A 26,280-nucleotide genomic window follows, 5' to 3' on the forward strand; every position below is an offset into this window, starting at 1 on the left:
AACAATGCAAGTGCAGTGAACATAGGAGCCAGTACACCATATATAACACACCTTAGAAAAATGCTATCGATAAGAAATGGTCTTTCAGAGATGATTTCTGGCATGTGCTACAGGGAAAATGGTATCAAATCTACACAATGACCGGGTTCTATGGAGTGGTGCCTCTGTGGGGAATTTTACTTTATTCTCGGTGCCAGAAACCTTGACCCCACCCTGTCTGTGAAGTAGCAGCCTGCATTGTAAAGGGGCGCTGATCAAGACGAAGGCTATTATCGAGCTGGGATCCAAACATCTGAAGCTTATCACCAAGCACAATAGTGACAGCTTCTTAGCCACGTTTCTAATTATATTTTCTCCCCTGCTTTTTAGATAAAGGGACAAAGAAATACGGGGCTTACTTTGCAGGTTTTTCAGGCTGCTCTGAAGTGTTCTTTCGAAGGTAGAGGGATGTAGTTTTGTCTAATAGCAGTGCTGGGAACAGGGTGGGTTCTCCCAGACTCTTCTTCCATGTACAATAGTGTGTGTATGGCAGAGATGTATTGGGAGCTGAAATAATTCATTTATCCTTTCTAATGAATAGTAACTTATAATTTGTACTAATCAAAAATCTTTCATCCACGAAGTCAACAAGCTTTGTAAACATTCTCCTCTCACCAACCTCTACAGTAAGTGCCTGACAAGTAAAGGATTGTCCATAATTTTCAGAAGGTCCAAGACAGATAACACAGTGCAAAAATCATTACTAATTTATCTGCAGCTTGAAATTTATATTTTGAAAGTCACTTTGAACTTATTTTCATAAGCTATTTTGATCGCCCAGAAATATAATTTATACTGACCTTCATAATGGATATCTGCCAAGATAAAAACTACAAAAGTCATTGATCCAGATGTTTTCTGTTATTTGCAAACCCGGTGAAGCCATATTTCCCAGCATAGTTGACATTGTGGGGGACAGATGTCTGTTCTCTGTCCCCTTGGTGTCCAGCCCTATTGTCTCTGTAGTCCCCCGTGACAAAAGCAGCCATAGTGGCACTGTGCTTGGTGTGAAGATACCATCACCTTCTTGTCTGTTCTCTGATCAGTGAGTGATGGGGATATGAGCTGAGGATAAAGCAGGAAGAATGAGGATGCCCTTGTAATCGTATACCTCCAGACCTTATCACCACCAAATGTTCCACACGGGGCTGCTAAGTAATCTTGGAAATATACCTTCTACTTTTATCAACTTACCTTCTCGATACCAAATCTGTATTGTTTATCCTGGAATTCAGAATTCTCCATCAAAAACATCGAAAAGCAGGTTGCTTTTATACCTCTCATTAGCTCTCCTCTATATACTGTGTTGAAGAAAATTCTGTGTGTAATTAGCCTCCTGCTACCTCACTCCTCAAACCCCCAAATTTAGAGACCAGTCCTAACCCTTAGAAAATGCATAGTGTTGCAGACTGCTTTTGAAGATGAAAGATAAGAAGATTCCATTCTTAGCTTCAAGAGCTTCCTTAAACCTGGCCCAAAAGACTTTCCTGAAAGCCCAGCCTGAACTGGCTTACAGATGATAGGTACAGATATGTCATATATGCATATATTCACATTAGACACACTCTCACCCTTCTTTTTGCTTGGGAAAGGTTTTCTGCAGAAGTTACCATTCCGATAAACCATGCAAGATACATTCAGACATTCGCTTAGATTTCAGTGTCACACAGTGGATCCTGCATTTTGTCATAAAAATTGCTCATCATTTTTAGCTACCTTCAGAACCCTCTTTATATTTATTAGGAGGAGTATTATGCTTCTGTCCAGCAACTAAAGCTGCTCCTTCGTGATGGTGCAGGCATGCCAGAGGGAGCTGTGAGGCTCTGACGCTGTGGGTGTCGGGCACCATGTCTGCAAGCAGGAACAGTGTGGATCAGTTAATCTAAGCCATCCTATCCATTCTAGGGTCTTCCTCCTGTGACATGGTGCTTGTCAGTTTCAACACCTGAAACACCCTTACCCCTAGCTGTGTGTGTCTAAATGGTTCCCATTTTTCAGCAGTGATATGGTTCAGATGTGTCCCCACCCAAGTCTCATCTTGAATTCCTGAGGTAATTGAATCACGGGGGAAGGCCTTTCCTGTGCTGTTCTCATAATAGTGAATAAGTCTCACGAGACCTGATGGTTATAAAAAGGGGAGTTTCCCTGCGCAAGCGCACCTCCCTTTGCCTGCTGCCATCCATGTAAGATGTGACTGCTCCTCCTTGCTATCCACCATGATTGTGAGGCCTCCCTAGCCATGTGGAAATGTAAGTCTGATTAAGCCTTTTTCTTTTGTAAATTGCTCAGTCTCAGGTATGTCTTTATCAGCAGCGTGAAAACAGACCAATACAAATGTCCAGTTAGATATACCTTCTCTGTGAAACCAAAGCACATGTCTGTGCCCCTCCCAAGGCACCTAACACTTTCGATTCTGTGTTTTCAGTGTTTGCATGAGTTCCCCAAGAGAAGGCTCAGTGTAGCACATGTTGTTGGATTTCTCCTATCCTCAGTTTAGAGCCAGGATTGAAGGTTCACGTGTGTTGAATTCCTGCCTTGTCAGACTGGGACAGAGAGAATGGGTAGAGAAACTAAGTATTAGCACACTTTATAGTTAAAGCCTGTGTGTGTGCACATGTGTGTGTGTGTGCACACATGTATAATGTAGTCCTTATAGCATACCTTTTTGGCATTTTTATTGTAACTGCTATGCCGACAAGGAAGCTAAGACTCAGAATCAAATATCCTGGCTGCAGTGCTAATGCCCTTGGCACAGTTTCATTGTTGAAATGTTTGGTGTGTTCTTAAGGGCATGTCTTGGGGCTCCTACATTAATTACTGGCTGTTATCAGAGATCTACTAATCAAGGCCAAAAGATTCCGAATATCAATCAAATTAGAGTTCAATCTGCATCTATAGAAAGCCATTTAGTAGTTACCATTAGCTCCAATGTTTATGGGGAGAAAGCATGAGATTATGGAATTGAACCTACTGGGCCCTTAATGACCTGAATTAAGCAAATAATTTGGCCTCATTAAGGCTTAGTTTTCTCATCTATGAAATATAAAACAGACATCATAATACATGGAGTTCCCATGAAGACTTAATAGGCAATTAATGCATACAAAAGCATTTTATGATCTATAAAAGTATTACACCAATCTAAGATGTTGTCATTATCATCCCACACTTAAAGAATAACCATGAATCTCAAGTCAGGACAAGTCCAGTGCACAGTTTGTAATAATACAGAACAAGCTACCTGAAGTCCAGAATTGGGGCTCTGGTGTTCATTACCGTGAGAGCCCATTGAGACACATGTTGTCCTCATGCGATGGGCTTGCTATTAGTGTCTTGGTCTGGTGAATTTTTGCTTAGGGCCTTGTTTCCCACGGAAGTTAAAATGACGACAGGCAAAGGCATGTAGTCTAGATGAAGGCTCCCCATTTTTGTTTCAGACCTGGATATCCTACAGGTGTGACGTTGCCAAGATTAAGGGAGACCCAGGGGTCAAAGGGGTTATGGCAGAGCTTAGTATGAAAAGCACTGGAGTCACCCTTTCCTCTGCAGAGTCTTCCTTGCGTTCTCACGCTGGGTCAGGTGCTCCTCACTGAACCCTGAGCCTACCCTTCTCCTAGCAGTAATTCCTTCATCCTGAAATTGCCATTTGCTTGTTTCTCTGCCCTCCTGGACTGTGAGCTCTTTGAAGTCAGGACCTGTCTTAACCATGTTTTGGCTGCATCCCTAAGAGTGCTCAGTGCTCATGCTAGGGTTTATAAAATACTTAGTGAATGAATCCCTCCTGTGGTGGCAATGTTATATTATGAGCCCCATACAAAAGTGAAAATGAGGCTGGAGTTACAGTTGGTTTGGTCACCATTTTTATCGTACTGATATTTGATTTAATCAATTAGACAAGTGTTTTTCAGATTTTAAAAAACTATAGTCACCCTAAGCAGCCTCTTTAGGCATTTCTCTCTTAATTGTCTCCCTTGGCCTCCTTCCATTAAATTTTAATACTACAGATATACTATATGCCTGTCTGGTACTGTAGCCCTTCAGAGGCCATAGCCATTCTCATATGTAAGATGTTTTTGTCCCCCAAGAACCAATTTTTCTTCCCTTGAAGTGACACTACCCTTATTGAGAATACCTGAAGTAGACTGTTTGACTCAACTTATACAATCAGCTGGTTTGGTGCTGTGCAGATATTCTATTTGATATTTACATAGTCAGTTACAAAGTCATTAAGCCTCATTTGCTTGTCTTGTTGACATGCTTTTAAGATAAAGCTGTTGGATTGATTGATTGATTGATTTTTAGTATAAAATAACTGATACTTTTGGTACTGTCCAGGTGGGCAAGGCCAAGATCAGCAACAGTGTTTCAGCATGGGTCTAAGTTATGAACAAATCTGAAGGCCTGATTCGTTCCTCTGTTTTTTTCAAAAATATTTATGCTAAAAATGTACCTATATTATTAATAATTTAGTTAGCCCAGGCATGGTGGCTCACACCTGTAATCCCAGCACTTTGGGAGGCCAAGGCGGGTGGATCACAAGAGAGTTTGAGACCAGCCTAGTCAATATGGTAAAACCCCATCTCTACTAAAAATACAAAAATTAGCCGAGCGTGGTGGTCGGTGCCTGTAATCCCAGCTATTCAGGAGGCTGAGGCAGAAGAATTACTTGAACCTAGGAGGCGGAGGTTGCAGTGAGCTCCAGCCTGGGTGACAGAGTGAGATTCTGTCTCAAAATAATAATAATAATAATAATAATACTTTAGTTCGAGGCATGCTTCCTGGGCAATCCTGCCACATCATTCATATGTGAGATATGTGTAAATAATGTACCATCCAAGTTGGGAGAATATGTTACTACTATATACCCTTAAAAAACAACTATAATGTGGCTAATGTGCAAAATGAATAGGCAATTTTTGTTTTCTTTGGATGACGTAAAGTACCTCTCTGACAATAACTGTGTAAGCAGCCACAGTGTTTGAAGTGGTGGGCTTCAATAGGAGTGCCATTTCTTTTTTAATTTTTAATTTTTGTGTGCACATAGTAGGTACATTTATGGAGTATATAAGATGATAGGTGTATTATTTTATGTATCAAGGCAGTAGGTATATATATTTGTGGGGTACATGAGAAGTTTTGGTATAGGCATGTAATGTATAATGATCACATCATGGAGAATAGTGTATCCATCCCCTCAAGCATTTATCCTTTGTATTACAGACAATCCATTTATTTTCTTTTCATTATTTTTTAATGTTCAATTAAATTATTGATTATAGTCACCCTGTTGTGCTATCAAATGATATAGAGTGCCTTTTCTCATCCATCCCATGGAGAGTTTAGAATGATTTTTAAAGAGTATGAAAAACATTGGACTTGATTCCAAAGACCCTTTCTATTATCATGATTGTAGAGCTCCTCTAGTTGTCTTATGACTCTGATGTGGAACACAGACACTTTTAGGAAAACCTACCCTTGACAGCTTACCCAGAGAAACCTATCTTTGCTTGGAGAGCAGTCCGTGTCGTTCTGTTTGTACTAACCTAGATCCTAAATATTTGAAAGCTTCTGGCATCTCATAGTGAAGTACTGGGATGCCATGACCGATAATTATCATTATTAGCATATAGAGATGTAAGAAGAAATAGTAATAATATCATAGATTTAATTACCACTGGTAAGTTCCCAAAGTGCTTTGTGCTTTCCCCTTTATGTCTGTTATTGCTCTTAACCATCTTCTAAGATTGATGGGACAGTTATTAGTATGCCCATTGTGTAGATGAACAGCCTGTGGCTAAGAGAAGTTAAGTGGCTTATCTCGCAGATTATGCTCTCAAATACAGGTCTTCTGACTCCAAAATCAGTGCCATTTACTTTCCTGTAGTGCCCCATGCCTTTGGCCTTCTTAAGAGCCATCGTGGAGGAGTAAGCAGGTCCCAAGAGGTACTGCCTGGACCGGGAGGAGGAGGAAGCAGAAGTTGACTTAATAAAGGGATGGATTTCTAGCAATGAGGACATTCCAATAGTGGCATGAACTACTTTGAGTAGTAGAGTGTGACCTGTCTTGAAATGGTCATCTGGAGGTCTGAGTGGGCTAAACTATAGCATTTGGCTAGTTGACGTTTCAAGTCCCTTACAATTCTGAGACTTTGTTTAAAAAAGATCTTCTGTCCATTTCCTCCTTCATGATTTAGCCACATGCATCAAATGCCCAAGTTCATGGTTCCCTTTCCCACCTTTGTGTCAGGAGCACCCATGGGGCTTTGTGAGAATGCATATGCCCAGGCCTGCCCCAGCTCTCCTGTATCAGAATTCCATTGGTGGGGTGGCGGGGAGCTGTGAGAGTATGTTTCAAAGTTCCACAAGGGATTCTAAGGTGCTGAGTTGGAACCACTCTTCTTGTGTAGCCCACTGACCGCAGGGTACACACAGACCTCTTTTTAAACTTGGTGGTATAATTCAGTAGCATCAAGGAGTCATAGTTTCTCAGTGTGCAATACCCTTGTTAATATTAATAGGCCACTTAATAAACTGTGTTGGTTCTTTGGCTGTGAGGATACCATGGTTCGTGCTTGACAGATTGGTTTTGCCCATGTCTCATAATCCCTGCCTGTTTCACAGCAGAGTGGGAGTTTGGTGCCAGTCTAGAAAATGGGCATGAATCAGCCCAAACACATGGATCCTTTCATACCCTTCCTATTCTGGAGAATCCACCTCAAAGGGTTAGCACTGGGTGTGAAGAACAGCCTCTGTCATCAGCAGGTTGGATACAGAAAGTAAGGAGTGGCTCACTGCTATCCTAGTTACCTACTTCTACCTACTGGTTATCTTTGTACTAGTTAGAAACATGCAGTGCACAAAGAATTAATGGTTGCAGTTGACTGCTTTCTTGAGGACTTTTCTTGATCAAGTACTAAGCTGTGTTTATGGCATTCCTCTGAGAGCATAATCTTTGAAGGATATATCTGTATAAAATATACACCAAAGGATTATAAATTCTCCATGATGTCTCCCCATGGCGGGCCAACAAAAAAAATTCACAATTGCTCCAACAGTATTTTTTTCTACTTTTCAATCAATAGGATGCTTTTTAAAGCTTATGTTTCTCGTCGGACACTTTAAGTGACGGATGAGACAAAAGAAAAAAAAGCCAAGATAAAATGACAGTATAGACACTCCTCAAATCCTATAATGAACTCCACAGGGCATCCAATTTTGATGTATTAGGATTTTTTTTTATAATGAATACATTGTTGGAAATCACATTTTCTATCCGCAGGAGCTGGAGATGAAACTGAGCTGACATCTTACCTCTTTGTAGTTAATTAGCAAGAGAAAAGTAATGTTTTGAATCTCATATGGGGAAAGGGGAGGTATTATTCACCCACCCTCGCCCCTTTCTCCCTTCAAACACCTGGATCTTTTTGTGTGCTCTTTGATTTGGCTTAACGGTTTGGATAAGTCTGGTTGGCAGGGAAAAGATGAGGAGAGTTTAAGAATGGTTATTATTTAATGAAAAAAAATTTCTGTGTCTCCCTCTCCCCCCATCTTTCTTATAGGATAAATAAACTAAGTCAAGTCTTTTTATTTTAAAGAGCAGTTTCTTACCTGGACTCAGACTCTAGGCAATTCCCATGGCACAAGCGTGGTTTGTTGTCACCATCGTGACATGAGTCACCGTGACATGAGCAATCCTCAATGCTCAGCACTATGCATGGGGCTTAGCAGGCGTTTGATTAGTATTTATTAATACAACAGTGTTGGCTCATGCAGTTAAGTATTACAGTTGCATTAGCTGTGTCTAATACCTTTCTCTGCATAGTAGCCATGTCCATATTAGGATATAGTGAGGTTCCTGTAGAATTTGGTGATTAGGGACAGAGGGTTGGAGCAGAGCGTGCGTGTGGGATTCCATCTAGGGACTGGTCATCGGCAGGTGGGTGGTACTGGGGTCCATACAGATGCCCCATCCGGAGGACAGCTAAGTAGGTGGTGGGCAGATCCCCACAAGAACTTCTCCGGCCTGTACGTCATTATTAATGTCACATCACATGCCCCATCCTGGGGACTACAGAGGAGAGCCACAGTCACTAAACACACACTTGTAAGCCCTGAGCACTCACATGTGGTACTGCGTGGGACTGATCCCAAGTGGAGTAAGATGGGGGTGGCGGGTCCAGGTGTGGAGGGAAACACCACTTTTTACGTCTCCTCTCTGTGCCATTGCTGAACTCTGCCTGCTCCTTCCATTGTCGTTCCTTTTCACAGCCACCCTGTGGGGAACCCCAGTGGAGGTGACTCAGTGGAGGAATCCTTCTCTGACAAAGTCAGTCCCACAGAATTGCACTGCCGGGCTCTCTCCCTGCACAGCACCTCTTCCTGGGGACTGCAGCTCAGAGAAGCCTCCTGGAGGAAGCAGGACTCAAAGGGACCCTGAGAGCAGGCAGGGCTTGCACTGTGGGTAGCTGGGGGCCCTCCAGGCTAGGGACAGCAGGAGCTGGGGTGACCCTGAGGGCAGAGAGGGCTTGGACTGTGGGAGGTGGGGTAGCCCTATAGGCTGGGGAGAGCAGGAGCTAGTAGTGGGCGTGAGGGGTTAGCCTGGCATGGGGAGGGTGGGGGAAACCAGATTGCGGCCACACCAGTGATGGAGGGCCCTACTGGTCAGGCCCCAGGGAAGGGGACAGAGATGACAGGTGTGGAGAAGCAGCAGGGAGGAGGGCCTCTGGGCCTCTGGCTTGGGATTTTCTCAGTCCCTCATGAGCTCTGAGCCTTGGCTTTCCTGTCGGTAAAATGGGAATAGGAACATTCACCTGATGGCCAAGGATGGCTGCAGTCCTGATGTGAGTCTGCAGATCCAGAGGCTTTGCAGGGCACAGGGCACTGTCTAAAGGCAGGATCTGAGGTTCCTTTCCCTATGGGATTGTAGCAGGGTTGCGCCATCCCTATGGCACACCAGCTAAGCAGCTCCCACGGTAGCCGGGTGCGCAGGTGAGCTCCTGAGCCATTTTGTGGCTCTGCAGCAGCGAGGATGAGCTCCCTGTTCCTACTGCTTCCATTTGGATTCCTGCTCTTGCTCAGTATGTCCTCCCCGCCCCACGAGTCATCCACCGTGGCTGCCTTCCCCGTGTGGATCCGATGTCCTGGTGTGTGTGTGACTGTTCAGCATGACTGCTCAGCGCCCACCCATGCTCTACTCCAGTCATCTGCATCTCTAGCATCTTAGCCTGGGCCCTAGTCCAGCCTCCCCCACTTGATATTTGGATGATTTTGGACAAGGTTTTCTACTTTTCTGTGTCTTAGTTTCCTCCTCCAAAAATGGGAATAATACCATTACCTCTTCAGGGTTTTTACAAGGGTAAACTTTATCCATACACATCAAGAGCTTGGAACAATGCGTGATGTTTAATGAGTGCTGTAAGATAGTGGATAGCACTATGCTGACTCTTACTAGGGAATCATCCCCTGGATGGCAAAGAAAGGTCTGACGTGTCCCTGTTCCCCCGCCACCTTCTCAGCTGTACTACAGGTCTCTGTAAAGTGTTCCTTTCCTGTTTCCTCTCTCCCCTCCTGTTTCCTCCCTCCCCTCCTGTTTCCTCCCTTTGACTCTCATCCCTCATCCCTTTCCTTACCCTAACTTCCTACCTCTTTTCTTCCTTGCTTTCTGGGCCTCCCATGTGTCTCCTGATGACTGGCACAGCAGGTGCTGGGACACAGGCGGGCACAGGCTGAGAGCTGGCTACTCAACAATCTGCAGGGCTCTAGACCAGTGGTTCACAACCCATCCTTACTGTTAAGAATCACCTTGGGCTGGGCGCGGTGGCTCACACCTGTAATCCCAGCACTTCGAGAGGCCGAGGTGGGAGGATCGTCTGAGGTCAGGAGTTTGAGACCAGCCTGGCCAACATGGTAAAACCCCATCTCTACTAAAAATACAAAAATTAGCCGGGTGTAGTGGTGCGCGCCTGTAATCCCAGCTAATTGGAAGGCTGAGGCAGGGGAATCTCTTGAACCCAGGAGGCGGAGGTTGCAGTGAACCGAGATTGCACCATTGTACTCCAGCCTGAGCAACAGAGTGAAACTCTGTCTCAAATAAATGAATAAAAAACAACCTTAAAAAACAATAATTTTGGGAAACTCGTATACATAGATTCCCTGACCTAGGACATTGGGAAATAAATCATAGTAGCAGTCAAATGATACTAGCAACGCTGTCATGAAGAAAGGTGATACTAACCAAGTTGTTGTGCCTGTGCTGGCCCAGACTGTTCGACTGCCTCCTGTGGAGTTTTGAGCTAATCGTCATGACAGTCCCCTGAGGTGGGTGCTGTCAGTGTCCCCATTTTGCTGGCAAGGAAGTTAAAGCCCATAGAGGAAGGAGCTTTGCCAAGGTCACACAGCTGCTAAGGGACCAGGATGCCAACTCGGGCACTCTGGCTCCCAAGCCGAGTTCTTGAGCACTCCACTCCATGCCTCTTTGGTCTGGGTGGGGCCGGCCATCTGTCTGGACAGGCACCCTGCTGACTGCATTGTGGTGGTCCATGGCTGGTGGGGACGTGTGGAACAGTGTGACTGACCTCCTTGCACAGGGCTCTCATTGCACTGCAGGCTACAGCAGAGCCCTGTTCACATCGGAGGGGCACCCACTGGGCTATGCTGTTTTCTGGGGCACCAGGTGTGTGTCCTACCCTAACCCTCCCCATGGCAGCACAGAGAGTCCTGGAGCCCTGAGCATTGGGACTGGGATGCTGTGGGCCTCATTTCTATGTCTCTGGCATGAGAAAAACCTGCATTGAATAGAAAAACCTTCCCCCAACTTTGGAGGGTGCCAAGAGACCAAAGAATGACTTGGGAAGTCCAACTTGGCAATAGATGAGTTTATTAGGATTTACATGCTGGGCACTCCTAGGGGGCAGGACAACTCTAGAGATCTGTGCTGTTCCCATCTCTAAACTGCCTTTAAGCTAATTTCCTCGCTCTTCGCCTACTGTGTTTGGGCGATGAGACTGCTTGTCTTGCTAGGTTCTCAGATATATGTTCTGGGGCATTGGGTTCTCAGGAACACCTGCTCCTCAGCTGGGCACCATGGCCTCGGCTCCACTTGGCCTTCAGGGCTCAAGCAGTGGACACACACCTTTAAGGAAGCTGCTAGGGGACCCATCACACTGCACTGCCTCTCTCATTTCTTCTTCCTTGTCCCCACCAAGCATCTCCAGAAGGCACAGGCTCTGCTCTCACTCTTACTCCTTTCTTCTCACACAGGGACCTGGGTAACCACACAGACCACATGGGCCTGGGATGCTGGCCTGGTCACCCTTGGAGGCCTCCCTGGTTCATCTAGATGAGCCCTCCCTGGGACCCCACGCAGGCTTGAGCTGCTCTTGGTGCAGATGGCTCTTCTCGGCCTCCCTCCCAAATCTCCTCTACATGAGGCCTGCCTCCCTGCTGGGGAAGCGCCACCATTTCTATGGAGAACTTGGGGTGTCATTCTCAACTCCAGTCTGACTTGCACATATGCTAGTTTCATGATGGCTGGCAGCCTGTCCCGGCCTGGGGTCACTTGGCATACCCCAGAGACGTGGCCTTGTACTCTGGATCTGCAGCCCAGGCAGCAGTGGGAGCCTCTCCTCCAGCTCAGCCCTGGTGCCTCTGCCCTCTCCCAGGTCTCATGGACTCTGGTGGACAAAGATTTTTGTCTGAGGAAATCATTGACAGGGCGCCATGGGAAACAGCCTGTCCAGGGAGGCAAGATTCCAGCCCCAGCTCCTGCTCCTGGAGCCCCACTTCCAGAGGTTTCTTTCTGCCTGGATTAAACACTTGCTCATTAAACCTGGCTTAATAAGAAACTAGAAAAGAAATAAGAATTAGAAAACTTCTGATTCTAAACTGGGTAATTGCATTTAAGAAATGCGATTTTTCCCTTTGCCACTTCATCAAAAGAGTGAGAAGCTGGGCCTTTCTGGAGTATGGATGAAGGCTGAGCTGCAGTCTCCCACAGAGGAAGCGCATTCCCCAGACCAGCAGTGTACACAACTGAGACTTCTACAGTGAATGAAAGAATGAATTGGAGTTAGACACTTACAGAGATAAAATTTAGTTCGATTAGAAGGAGGTCTTCTTATATCAAGTGTTTTCTCCTAGAGTTGAGTCCTGACGGGGAAGGCATTCTTTGCAAGGAAACACAAAGGTTAATAACAATAATAATAGAAACTTATGTTTGTGTATGGAGACCTTCCCCCTTCCCAGATACTTTCCCATAGATGACCTCATTTCATCTTTATTTTGTCACAGAGATAGTTTATTCCCATCTAAAAAAGTAGGACACCCAGGATCACAGTCAAAAAGGTATTAAATTACATGTTGGAACGATGGTTTAAGCTACTTCTTGTGACTTCTATTCCAGTCTTTCCCCCATGTCATCATGGCTGATTAGAGAATAATTATGATAATACAACTGAGAATAATGTAAGATGTAGAGACTTATGTCCCACATGTCAGGCACTAATCCCCCAGTTTTCAGGTGAAGAAACTGTACGTAGAGTGGTTGGGTAGATAAAGGCCCCCCAGCATGGGTATGGGTCCTGAGGAAAGGCATGGCTCATTTGCCAGGGGTCTGTGGTATGGACCAGCTTTGCTTCCTCTCCCAGACCCTGCCAAGGTCATGCAGCTGCCCAGTGGCAGAGCCAGGAGGCAAGCCCCGACTATCTGGCTCGTCGTCACTACCTGCTGGCGTCTCACCACAGCTCACCGTCTCTCTCTCCCGTTCTCATCTACTGGGTGGGCCAGCTTCCTGCTCTCTCTTGTTCTTGTCCCAACAGCCCGGCAGAAGCAAAATCTAATTACCCTACCCTGGAAGAATCAAAGGTGATATTTTCTCCGTGGGTAGGAAGCTTTGCGGGAGGACTGTAAGCATTGGTTGACTTATCTTGGGGTTCTCTTTAAAGGTACCTGGTTCCATGGATGACTTAGCTTCCATGTAGCTAAATGACCAGAATGCCTGCTTTTCCTGGCCCCAGGTCATGCTCTATGTCTCTTCTTAGATTGGATGCTTCATCTTGGAAGGAATGGCTGCCTTTAATCGACCCCTCTGCATTCCTTCATCTTCCTCTGGGGCTGGAGGGTAAGGCAGTAGAGGGAGATGCTTAGAGAGGACATCATCCTTTTTATTTTTTCTTTCAAGATATTTTTGAACAACAATGTTAAAGCTCCTCTAATGCTGCTGTGAATTGTTAACAAGCATGTTTGCACATCACATCTATCATGCTATTTGCACGATGTTATGTGAAGACACAGCTTGAAGTATTTTTAAGATACGGCCTTTTATCTCTGGAAGCACAAGAAAGTATTTGCAGATTGGTCTCCGGAATGAAATTAGCCTAGCACGTTGGCTGGTTCCTGTAAAGTGTGGGCATTTCTGTAAGTGTTTCTGAGTCCCTTAATCCTTTTGATCATTTGCACTGTGTATTTTTACACAGGTTCTTTTACTTTAGAGAAATAAAGTAAAGAAACTTAAAGGTGAGTTTGGCAGGGGCATCACTGTGCTGTTTGTCAAGGCAAATGAATCTTGAATTTGAATGGTAGTAGTTTCTTTTAAACAACCAAGCTTCTTTAAACCTTTCCACAAATAATGTCAGTGGCAGATTATATCTGAAAGTGTTTGCTGGCGAGTGGAAATCTTTCCTGACCCTATATTGCTGTCATGAAAGAAGAGCCTAATCCCATAAAATATTCTTGAGAGCCTCAGTGTCAGTTACAGCGCAGCTGTGATTTCTCATCTGGGCCACAGCCTGTGTGACACTTGTCATCACTTTTTGTCTTCAGGGTTCTCCATTCAGAAGCTCAGGTCATAGTAGGAGGTTGAGCTTCATCTCCAGTTGAAACCTGGTTGGCTTATGACTGAATCCTCCTACTTCCTTACTGTTCAGTGTTGTGTGAGAAAACTTGTAGGGAAACCTCGATCTCCTCATCTGTTTAATGGGGACCATAACTCTCTTGCAAAATCATTGTGAGCAATGTTTCCATGCCTGTGTTCACAGCAGCATTATTTGCAGTGGCAAAAAGGTAGAGGCAACCCAAGTGTTCGTTGATGGATAAATGGATAAACAAACAAAATACACACAATGGAATATTATTCAGCCATAAAGAGGAGGAAAATTCAGACACATGCTACCACATAGGTAAAACTTGAGGACATTATGCCAAGTTAAATAAGACAGTCACAAAAAGACAAATACTGTATATTGCCACCTATAGGAGGTCCCTAGAGAAGTCAACTCCATAGAGACAAGAAAGTAGAAAGGGGTTTCCAGGGTCCAGGGGGATGAGGAATGGTTAGTTTAATGGGTACAGAATATCAGTTTTGCAAGATGAAAAGAGTTCTGGAGATGGATGATAGTGATGATTGCTCAATATTGTGAATGTACTTAATACTATTGAACTGTACACCTAAAATTATTATGATGGTAAATTTTATGTTATGTGTATTTTATCAAAATAGGGAAAAAATTATGGGCACTAAATGGTATCAGGTAGATAAGTGGCTACCATATTGTTGTTGTTCACCAAATAGTAAAGTAACAGCTTTCACTATGTGTAAGATAGTAAAGCCTGTGGTATTTTAATGGTTCTATGAAACTTCATCTTATGAGTATAGCATGTTTATTTCCCTTTGTTTGGCTTATGTATTCCTTACAGTATTCTACTGTTGTAATAATGATAGAGTGAATTTTTTGTGCATGTATGTATCTGTTCTATTATTTGAGGTTATACCTTTGAGACGGATTTCCTGGATCACTTAATCAAAGTGAATGAGCATCTTTGTGGCTCTTGCTACATATGCCCATGGGCTTTCAAAACAGATTTAGTGATTTTACCCTGTCTCTAGCCAAGTAAGGGCACCATTTCATTGTATCCTCAACAGCACTAAGATGCTTCTAAGCAGTTTCATTAAATGTAATAAATAAGAGATAATATGTTAATGTTTTATACACATTTATTTACTTTCATTTTGATCACTAAAAATGTTGGCATTTTGCATGTCTCATTTTACATGTATTTCTTCCTATGTGAATAGCCTGTTTACATCTTTTGCTTATATTTTAGTGTGGGTTCAACATTTTTCATGCCAAATATATCTGTCATGTTGCTAACATATTACTGTTTTTAATATTCAGAGAGTTTTAATGCTTATATAGTTCAATCACTTATTTAAACATTTCAAATTACAAAATAATACTATGTTAAACTAGAGCAAAAGTGGTTTTACCATCATATGATCATTATACTTATTGCATCTTCTTCCCAAATTCTCCACTGTCCTTTTTTAAATATCTTTTAGCATAAAGTTTGTTTAGATGCTAACTTGAATGACTATAGTATTTGAATTAAAATTATATGGACTAGCCAATTAATAAAATATTAATATAATAATTAATAACCAGTATAAAAAGGACATGATGCCAATTAGAGCAAAGAAGAAATTAAAATTGCTAATAACCATGAAATGTATTTTTCCCTCACTAATAATTAAATTCATCCTAAATAAAACAATAGAATACTGTCTTCCAGCTATGAATTGCTAAGGATTAAAAACATTGTAATGGTGACTGAGACTGGCCCTCAAAAATGCTGCCAATGGGAAGATAAAACTGGGTCAACCTCACTGAAAAGCAGTTTGGAACTAGACACCAAGAAATTTAAAAATGTTTAGAAACATTGATTTAGAAATTCCACTTATATAACTAAGGCTTGAGGCAGCCTCAGAAGCATGGAAAAATATTGACATTTATGAATAAAAATGTATTTCAGTCTAACTGCCCGATAACAAGGAATGATTGAATAAGTAGCTGGACAATCATCTGATGGAGAGTTATATATTCATTTTAAATGGTGTTTTCTAAAAGTTTTAGTGACATGGGAAAATGTTCCCAATATATTGGTAAGAGAGGAAAGAAAGCATGCTATAACGAATGCAGTGTATTTTTAGCGGACATGAGGTTTCACTATTTTGGCCAGGCTGGTCTTGAACTCCTGACCACAGGCAATCCACCTGCCTCGGCCTCCCAAAGTGCTGGGAGTACAAGTGTGAGCCACTGTGCCTGGCCTGTATTTTCTTTTTTATACTTCCTCACATTTTCTAAGCTTCAGTATCATCTGTAAATATTGTTTCTACAATCAGAAGGAAATTTAAATACTAACAAAAAGATCAAATTAAAGACAATGAATAGATTTCTTTTCTGGATTCATGTTCCAAATGTTCACCTTGTGCTCTTTCCTCTGATGTGTTGGATAGAGCCCTGGACCAGAAGTCAGAAGGTATGTTTTCTTTTTTCAGGTTAGGGCCCAGAAATTTACTAGCTGTGCAACCTTGGGCATATCCAACTTATTTGTGTCATAGTTTCTCAGTTTGTAAAATGGGGATTTCTACTTGTCCTACCTGCACCATTGGACAGTTGTGAGAATTAGTGAGATAACCAATATATTGGAAGACAATTTTGTAGATTCAAAACCACCCTCATGTTTGATAATTTGCTAGGAGGACTCGCAGCACCCACTGAATGCTGTTATATGCATGGTTACAGTGTCTTGTAGGGAAAGGATGCAGTTCACAATTAGCTAAAGATAGGCATCAGGTGGAGGCTGGAAGGGCTCCAAATGCTTCTGTTCTCTTCTCTCGTGTAGTCAGGATGTGCTGACTTCTTGGTATTTATGTGTAACAATACACAAAATACTGCCAACCAGAGATGCTTACCTGAGCTTCAGTGTCCAGAGTTTTCACTGTGACTCCATTGTGTAGGCATGATTGATTGATTGATTGATTGCCTACATGGTTGAACTCGGTGTTCACGTGTTCTGACACCACATGATCCAAAGCCTCTGTCCTAATTCATATGGTTGGTCTTTGTAGCATGGCCAACTCTCACCCTAAGACAATTGGATATAGCTGGTTCCATCCTGAGACCCAGTGTGCCCAGCACTACGTATGACAAAGATTATATTCCAGAAGCTGAGGACTAAAGGCCAGACCTCTCTTTGGGCAAGGCCAAATTCTTTTATTTTTATTTTTATTTTTATTTTATTTTATTTATTTTATTTTTATTTTTTATTTTTTTTATTGCATTTTAGGTTTTGGGGTACATGTGAAGAACATGCAAGACTGTTGCATAGGTGCATACGTGGCAGTGTGATTTGCTGCCTTCCTCCCCTTCACCTATATGTGGCATTTCTCCCCATGCTATCTCTCCCCAACTCCCCACCCCCCGCTGTCCCTCCCCTATATCCTCCCAACAGACCCCAGTGTATAGTGCTCCCCTCCCTGTGTCCATGTGTTCTCACTGTTGAACACCCGTCTATGAGTGAGAACATGCGGTGTTTGATTTTGTGTTCTTGTGTCAGTTTGCTGAGAATGATGGTTTCCAGGTCCATCCATGTCCCTACAAGGGATGCGAACTCATCGTTTTTGATGGCTGCATAATATTCCATGGTGTATATGTGCCACATTTTCCCTGTCCAGTCTTTCATCGATGGGCATTTGGGTTGGTTCCAGGTCTTTGCTATTGTAAACTGTGCTGCAATGAACATTCGTGTGCATGTGTCCTTATAGTAGAACGATTTGTAATCCTTTGGATATATACCCAGTAATGGGATTGCTGGGTCAAATGGAATTTCTATTTCTAGGTCCTTGAGGAATCGCCACACTGTCTTCCACAATGGTTGAACTAATTTACACTCCCACCAACAGTGTAAAAGTGTTCCTATTTCTCCACATCCTCTCCAGCATCTGTTGTCTCTGGATTTTTTAATGATCGCTGTTCTAACTGGCATGAGATGATATCTCAATGTAGTTTTGATTTGCATTTCTCTAATGACCAGTGATGATGAGCATTTTTTCATATGTTTGTTGGCCTCATGTATGTCTTCTTTTGTAAAGTATCTGTTCATATCCTTCGCCCATTTTTGAATGGGCTTGTTTGTTTTTTTCTTGTAAATCTGTTTTAGTTCTTTGTAAATTCTGGATATCAGCCCTTTGTCAGATTCTTTTTTGTTGTTGTTGAGACGGAGTTTCACTCTTGTTGCCCAGGCTGGAGTGCAATGGTACAATCTCAGCTCACTGCAACTTCCGACTCTTGGGTTCAAGTGATTCTCCTGCCTCAGCCTCCTGAGTAGCTGGGATTATAGGTGTCTGCCACCATGCCTGGCTAATTTTTTGTTTAGTAGAGACAGAGTTTCACCAGGTTGGCCAGGCTGGTCTCGAACTCCTAACCTCAGGTGATACACCCACCTTGGCCTCTCAAAGTGCTGGAATTACAGGCACGAGCCACTGCACCTGGCTGGCCAAGTTCTTTACTACACATACGGTGACTGAAAACAGAAACCAAATTTATATAGCCAAGTGATCTTAGTATGGAGGGATCTCTTATTTGCCATGTTCTAAGACTGTAAAATAAGGAAGGACATGGATTCCGTAGGAGCAAGCAGTACTGCAAATACCCACCCGTGATCCACCAAACCCTCAGGACCACCATTGAGAAAAGGCCTACTTACAGAGGATCCTGCACGGAGACATATGCCACAATCATTGTTTACTACAGAGACGAATTAGGCTGAGAAAACACTTACCACCCTACTGGGTATTTAAATCTGACCCTTGTCCCACTGTTAACAGCACAGCAAGTATGTCCCTTCATTAACTCACTCATCTCATGTGAATGAGTGATCAGCCTATTTTTTCCAGGTTTCTCTCCCTAGCACCATCTCACTGCGGTGCAGCTGAGCTCACTACATATAGCATGGAGTGATGATAAAAATAAACTGGCTCTTTCCCTTTGCAGAGTTTCAAATCTTGGGCGCTATATCAGGGTGGATCCATAAGATTTCCTAAGAGTGAGCATAGAAGCCTGAAAACCTACATTTGCTTTTTCATGAACTTAAAACAATTTATTAGAGCACAGTGTCAAAATCGTCATTGCAGCAAGCTCACTAGAGGAGAACTGTATGCTTTTTGGAAAAAGAACCAATGACAGAGCCTTGAGAGAGACTGGTAGCTAAAGTCTAATCATGCTTCCATTCTTCATTCAGAGGGAAGAGTTTCAGCTTTTGTCTGTTGGTTTTTTTGTGAACAAATAACTTGCAATAAACTGATGTTGTCGGTAAATTTCGGTTGTACATTCTGTTTCTTCCAAGAAAAAACTGGCCATGCAGAAGTCGTCCGAGTTGTGTACCAGCCAGAACACATCAGTTTTGAGGAACTGCTCAAGGTCTTCTGGGAGAATCACGACCCGACCCAAGGTAGAGTGATGAGTGAGCCAGTATTTAATTATCTTACTAATTACAGCTGGGATAATTAGTGTTTGAGCTGCATGGAAGAGATGAACCTTGAAATCACACAGGAGCTTAAGAATATGATTGCAGACATTTATTGATGGAGGAGAGGAGGGGCTGGGGAGAAAAAGGGTGAGAGAATAAAGGCACAGCCACATTCAGCACCCCTGCCCCCCTTACAGCTGTCAGGGATGGGAAAATTCCCACAGAGGAAGACGCTAGACAATAGCGATCCGTTCACCTTTGATTATTGCATTATTCCTCCTTAATGCAGTCTTTTGTCTACAAAATTAAAGTGTCTTTCTAGCAGCTCCAAAGTTTTCCTGATTTATGGTTTCTTTATTTCTCTGAGTTTAGCCTTTCTCGTCTTTTGACGTTATCAGGTTTGATTTTTTTTTTAAATGCCTGTGGGTGATAAAGAAGAACATAAAGGTAAAATGCAGTATTCAGTAGGTCCACAAAGCTTGCTCATTTAAATATTTCATTTGTCCTCTTTGGAATTTGTTATGTGGAGATATTAATATATTTCCACAATGGTGGCTGGAAATTTTATTTGAATGCACACACAAGCAAAATATTCCATGTTGGCAAATATCATTGTAATATTCAATAATAAAGCAATTTCCAGATCATCCTAACAGCCTTACAGGCCCTGCTTTGCCAGTGTGATGATCTGATATTATGCAGCTTATGAACTAAAAAGTCCATGTAATAGTTGTGATTTTTCACAAACCCTGTTCATTTGGCAATCAGTTTATTTCGCAAAAGCATTTTCCCTTTGGTGTTAGATTTTTGTGTGGTGGATATGGGTGTTGGTTATTTCTTGATGAGTAAAGTTTTTCTCCAAATGTATATTGTGCTTCATGGTGGAATCTTAGTATGCCCGCAGCAGCACAGAGGTTGGTGGGTCCTGAGTGCTGGTTTTAAGAACCATCCCATTCGAGGGTGATCTACCAGAGGGCAAAGGTCAGAGGTGAGGCAAGAGCAGCAAAGTGACAAACTCGAGCAGGGTAAGGCAGGTCCGGGATCCAGGCAGATCTATCCGGGAAGTTGGGGACCTAGAGGTCTGGGCCTAGGAAAGAGGCCAGGGACAGGATTTCCGTGACAGCAAAGTCTGGTTTGATATGGGGGAATGGGTACCTGGTGGAAGAGGGATGAGGGATGAGGCAGGGTAGGGAAAGAGCAGTCTAATCAGAAGGTTCACGTGTCACCCTACCTGGGGATATGGGACATCACATCATGTAGGAAGGCAGGTCTGCGGGCCTAGACAGCTTTGGTTCTGCAGGAAGCTCTGCTGGTGAGGATCATAAATCAGGGTGGTGACAGCCACTTGCTCATTCTGGTAAGTCATCAATCCAGATGGGACAGACATTCAGCCATTTGACTGTCAAAACCAAGGGTCAGAGGAAGTTGCTAACAGCTCCAAAATCATCAGTGAAGATACGTATCAGAGGCCCAGGCAAGGCCTGAAGTCATGTAGGTGACAGGCCAGGTCTGTGGCCTTTAACGTGGCCAACTGTAATGCCATGTCCTGCTGGAATCTCCTTAGGCTTAGGCTTGGCAGAATTATAAAGAAGGCCACGCCTGTCTTGAGCTTCTCTCTCCATACCTCTCTTAAATGCTCTCATCTTATCACATCTTCATTGAATAATTCGCTTGCTAATACCGGCCCCTGAACCTCAGGGGGAATACTACTGTGATGAGGGTTTGGGCTGAGAGAAGTCACCTCTTCGTTCATCAGTTGGCCTTCCATGGGCTCTGTCTTTGTAATGGTGGTGTCTCTGGAGTTAAAAAAGAAGATTTTCCAGATCTTCCCATCATAGGTGGCAATATAAAGACCAAAGCAAGGCAAGGGTGTGCCTAAGGTTGTAGTGTGATCCAGTCTCCCCGACTAAATTTGGAGAACCACTCATCAACCATTGCAGGGCAAACTTGACTGCCCCAGGACCCCTCCAATCTCTGGCCCCCACCCTTCTGCCTCTCTTATGGACCATCTCCTTCTGCAGGTCAGTGGCCTCCCCAGAGATGAGGAAGAGGTAAGGAAGGGCAGGTGATGTTGGTTAGTTAAGGGAAGGGGGAGAGATCCTCCATCAGGAACCTCTACTCCCTCGGCTTTGTTTTTCTTAAGCTAGTTTGTTAGTTTCTATTACATGCAGCAGTAATAACAGTCCTTACTAATCCACCCATTCAGTCCAAACAGTCTTATGCTCATTTTATTTGCCAGGTGCCCTTTTATTTTTGATTTTTGTTTTTTATTTTTTTTTCCTTTTTTTTTTTTTTTTTTTTTTTACTCAAGCTGGAGTGCAGTGGTGCAGTCTTGGCTCACTGCAACCTCCACTTCCCAGGTTCAAGCAATGCCTCAGCCTCCCAAATTGCTGGGATGACAGGTGCACATCGCCATGCCTGGATAATTTTTCATATTTTTATTAGAGTCGGGGTTTTACCATGTTGGCCAGGCTGGTCTTGAACTCCTGACCCCAAGTGATCCGCCCGCCTTGGCTTCCCAAAGTGCTGGGATTACAGGCGTGAGCCACTGCACCCGGTCACCAGGTGTGCTGAATCGCTAAGGCATCTGGGATATGCAGGAGTATCCAGCCTCTTGGTTAATGCATGTGAAAAACACATTCCTACTGGAAGACAATAGTTAATTCCAATATGCCGAGATCAAATGAGCATACAGATAAATGCACACAAAACCACAGACTAAAATGTTAACATGAAATCATTAAAATAAGTACATGTTAGCATTGAAACATTAAAAGCAAAAAATAAACAATAACCAATGCATACGTTCAGGATAACTCTGGTGTCAATGGAGTTGATATCCCCAGGAAACCCTGAAGGTCTAAAACAATGACACATGTCAAGTGTCATTTTTCCAAGGTCAGAATTTGAAGCCTGATCCTTGAAGGATGGGCCTGAGGCAGGGGACAGCCAGGCTACAAATGAACTTGGCTGTCACTCACTCACCACATCCGACCACAGCTGCTTAAGTCTCTACTTGAGGTCACATGGCAACTTGTCATGTTTCACATTAAAAGTTGGTCTTCAAGAGAAAGCCACCACTAGAGAAGACGAGGGTGGTGAAGATGTGTAAGACTGACTGTTCTTACTATGAAAATGGACATTTTTAAAGAGAGTGGCAGTTTGGATTTGGTGGTGACTCTAATCTGTGAGGCAGTGACCTGTTCCAGGTTCTTTTCAGAAACAAAAGGAAGTGATTACTAAAACTACTTGAGCAATGCTCTTGTCTGTGCCAGAACTGCTGGTCAACAAAAAGCCAAAACTTGAGTAGAAGTTGAAAAGGCATTGACCTTTGCTGTGAAGATGTGCCCGGGAAACATGATTCTCCACAGCAATATGACTCAAGAGGAATGAATTTTAATTAGCATGTTGAAAGATTTTAGTACCTTTTTTTAAAGTCATTAAGTACTTGAAGGAGCCACTTAAATTTTTTAGGTATAACTTACAGGATTTTGTGGGAGAACCAGTAATATTTGCAAACGTGGAGATTCTTGCTGATATCAATGATCTTACTATAGTAGAAACAGCAAGAATTTAAGCTTCGAGTCCCCTTTCAGTGAAATCAGATCTTCATGGCATAGGCTAAACAGAGAACACTCAGCATGTTCTTTCCTGCTTCAAAGTACTGAAGCTGCTCTCACAGTATCTGCCCTAATGGACTGGATGAAGTCCCCATACATAGTCTGTCATTTTGAAGGGAGCAAAGCTGGTTAGTGAGAGATTGGAAGGTGCAGGCTTTTTAAGGTATAGGTGAGGCCTGAGATCTGTTATTCCACAGCCATTATTCAGTGAGTTTGATGACGATGCCACTCCATGGATGAGCCTAAGGAGGAGTGACAGACATGCTAGCAGCATTACTCATGTGGACAGTAACTTAATTTACCAGTTACCCCAGAACCTCTACTTTTGCTGAAACATTTGAATCCCACTGTTTCAGCCGATAGGTTCTATTCTGGCCTTCTTTCTTGCTCATGGGATGAAGACAGTTCCTTTAGGGTTCTGAGGATGGACTAGCACATGCACATTCCTAGCCATGGGGTGCCCAGACTCCCACCGTTTCCAGGCCATATGGTGGGAGCCTGAGATTTAGGAGATTTGGGTTCTGGTCCCTGATCTGGCCCCTTCCCAACCACATGAACTTGGCCAAGGAGATGTGTTTCCTGGGCACATCTTCACATCAAAGGTCAATACCTTTTCAGTTTCTACCCTGAGAAGTGTCTTACCCAACCTGAGCCTTCATTTTTCTCATCTATGAAGAAAGGGATAGAAATGAATGAATGCCTATACTGCTGACTTGATGGGCTGATATAAGAATTAAATAAAATAGCATGAAAATGGTAAGGTGCCATGCCAGTGCCAGGTATTGTCACGTCTTTCTCAACACAACAATACAATTCCATCAGATTTTAATTTTACATTTATTCTTACATCCGTGTTGCCCTTGATTCTTTCTCTGGGAAAGTATTTACCCTCCACCTACTAAAGTGTGGGTTTTCTACCCACAGAGATTCTTGTGTCTCTTGTGTTGGTTGGAAAGAGTTCAGCATTGTTTATGTTGTCTTCTGGGACCTGCTGGTGCTGACAGTGGTGGTGAGGCTGGTGGATCCTTGCTTAAAAGCCTCCTTACGGTTGCTACTGACACAGTAATCAAAAGAACTGGCTCAGGTCCCAGCACTTCATGCCTGGTCTGTATTCTCCTAACTAGTATGGCCTGTGAGTGAAAAATAAAATTCAGACCTCCTAGTCCTGCAGAGGATACAGGGCACAAACTGAAACTGGGTGCCTCGGGCCGAGCTACAGGTATACAAGGCAGGGAGTCTGCAGTTTTTTGTGACTTCACCCACTAAGTCTGACTTCTCAATTGCAACCTATCTTGCTCTCCTCAGTCCTGGAGCAAGGGAGAGCATTTACTAAGCACCTCTTAGGACCAGTCTTAAAATCCTAATTTCATTTAATCCTGACCACAGACCTATGAAGTAGGGATCACTGTCTTTGCTTAGCAGAAGAGAAGCAATGAGGTTCAAAAGACTCGCAGTCTCGCTTGATGTTGGTGGCAGTATTTGGATGCAGCTCTGTCTAAAGCTCAGGTCTATTTTCTTTTCCCTACTCTAGAGGAATCCAAGCTTCCCAACTATGAGGACCTCTTTTAAGGATGCATATTTTTGTTTGTTTGTTTGTTTGAGACATGGTCTTGCTCTGTCGCCTAGGCTGGAGTGCAGTGGCACATCTCAGCTTACTGTAACCTCTGCCTCCCAAGCTCAAGCCATCCTCCCACCTCAGCCTCCCGAGTAGCGGGGACGACAGGTGCATGCCACCATGCCCAACTTACTTTTGTATTTTTGGTAGAGAAAGAATTTGACATGTTGCCCAGGCTGGTCTTGAATCCTGGGTTCAAGCAATCCGCCTGCCTCAGCCTCCCAAAGTGCTTCGAAGACAGATATGGCCACCGTGCCCAGCTGGGATGCACATTTTTATGGATCCTCCAAAGATAACAACTGTGCCTTTAGTGTATTTTAAAAAGCAAATATATTAAAATGCTACAATGGATTTAATTATACTTTAAATTGCATGCCTATTACATTCACCACTAACACGTCATGTACTTCTGAAAAACAGAAATATTGTACACATGATGCATTCTCCAGGCTCTAGGTCATGCCTGATACACAGTCGGATGTGTGGACCTCTTGTGGCCACTCCAAGCCTTCCCAGACGACTTCACATCAAAGGTCAGTGAGTGCTTTGGAGTGGTCTGGAAACTGCTCTGGTGTACTCCTTGGGGAGCAGTGGCCTTTCTGCAGAGGCGTCTGGCTGAGACTGCTGCTTGACCCCAATATTGGGGATTCCCCATCTGTGTAATTTTAGAATTTTAGCTGGTGTGCAGCCACCCATAAAGGCAAAATCCCTCAGACTCCTTAGAGCTAAGTTGGCCACATGTCAAAATTCTGACTACGGGGTCCTGAGTAGAAGTGACAGCGTGCGGCTTCTGGGTTTGTGGCCTTAGTGGAAGGGGTGTTCTCTTCCACTTCCTCCCTTCCCACAAGTTAGTGTGCGGCTGAAGTGGTGGACCGTCATGAAGACCAGGGATGGAGCCTGACCCTTGTCCTACTAGAGCCGTAAGACTGAGGAGCCAGAGTCACCCTCCCAGGCTGGATCTTTAGGCAAGAATTCTTGTTTAAATACTGCTATTTTGGTTCATTTTAGGCTTCTTTTTCTCCTTCTCTACAGTCGCTGAACATGTATCCTAACTAACACAGCCTCATATATAAGCTGGTGATGAACTCCCAGTCATCCCTCTTAAAGCCTTAATTACAGTGTTTCCTTAAGTAAAACATCTTCAATCAAACCTGTTGTTAAGAGTATGGACCCTGGGGTCAGAGATGTCATGGCTGTGAACCAGGTGGGCCCTGCACTTGCTATGTGGACAGGTCTCATTTCTCTCTCTATCCACTGGACCACCCGGGTCCTCCAGCCGTCTCCTAACTGGTCTGTCTCACCCTTTCTCATTCCCTGCTCCATAATGCCCTGTTAAAAACACAAAACCAGATGTGGCTCCTTCTGGCTTAAAGCACTTTGCTGGTTGCCCATTTTCTTTGGGATGAGATCCAGACTCTTTACAGTGTGGCCTGGGATTACCTGATTATCACTTGCCTTTCCAACCTTGGTTCATGCTGCTGTTCTCCCCCGACGCCGCCGCATCCATGCTCACTGCCTTTCAGTTACCGTGGCCCTCATCTGTTCCATTCCTAGATGACTCGAGCTCTTTCTTGCCTTGCAGCCTGCAGGTAGTGCTCAGTCTGTTCATAGCTCTTGGTCTGCCACCAACATCAAGCAAGATTGCACGTCTTTGGAACCTCATTGCTTCTCTTCTGCTAAGCAAAGACAGTGATCACAGTGATC

General features: G+C 43.6%; 1 protein-coding gene across 8 annotated transcripts in view; it reads left to right on the forward strand.

Annotated features, from left to right (window-relative positions):
• The window catches only part of MSRA (methionine sulfoxide reductase A), a 368,941-nt gene that overhangs the window by 226,696 nt on the left and 115,965 nt on the right, over positions 1-26,280 (forward strand). For 7 of the 8 annotated variants that reach the window (XM_064368782.1, XM_064368783.1, XM_064368779.1 and 4 more), the window contains one exon: positions 19,219-19,323. The exons of the other annotated variant lie outside the window; for it this stretch is intronic. In XM_064368782.1, the coding sequence (XP_064224852.1) occupies positions 19,219-19,323 (105 nt within the window). The remainder of the gene's footprint in view (positions 1-19,218; positions 19,324-26,280) is intronic. 8 annotated transcript variants of the gene reach the window in all.

This window comes from Aotus nancymaae, unplaced genomic scaffold (assembly GCF_030222135.1).
Source record: "Aotus nancymaae isolate 86718 unplaced genomic scaffold, 86718_ANA_hifiasm-v0.15.2.pri h1tg000079l, whole genome shotgun sequence".
Lineage (NCBI taxonomy): Eukaryota > Metazoa > Chordata > Mammalia > Primates > Aotidae > Aotus > Aotus nancymaae.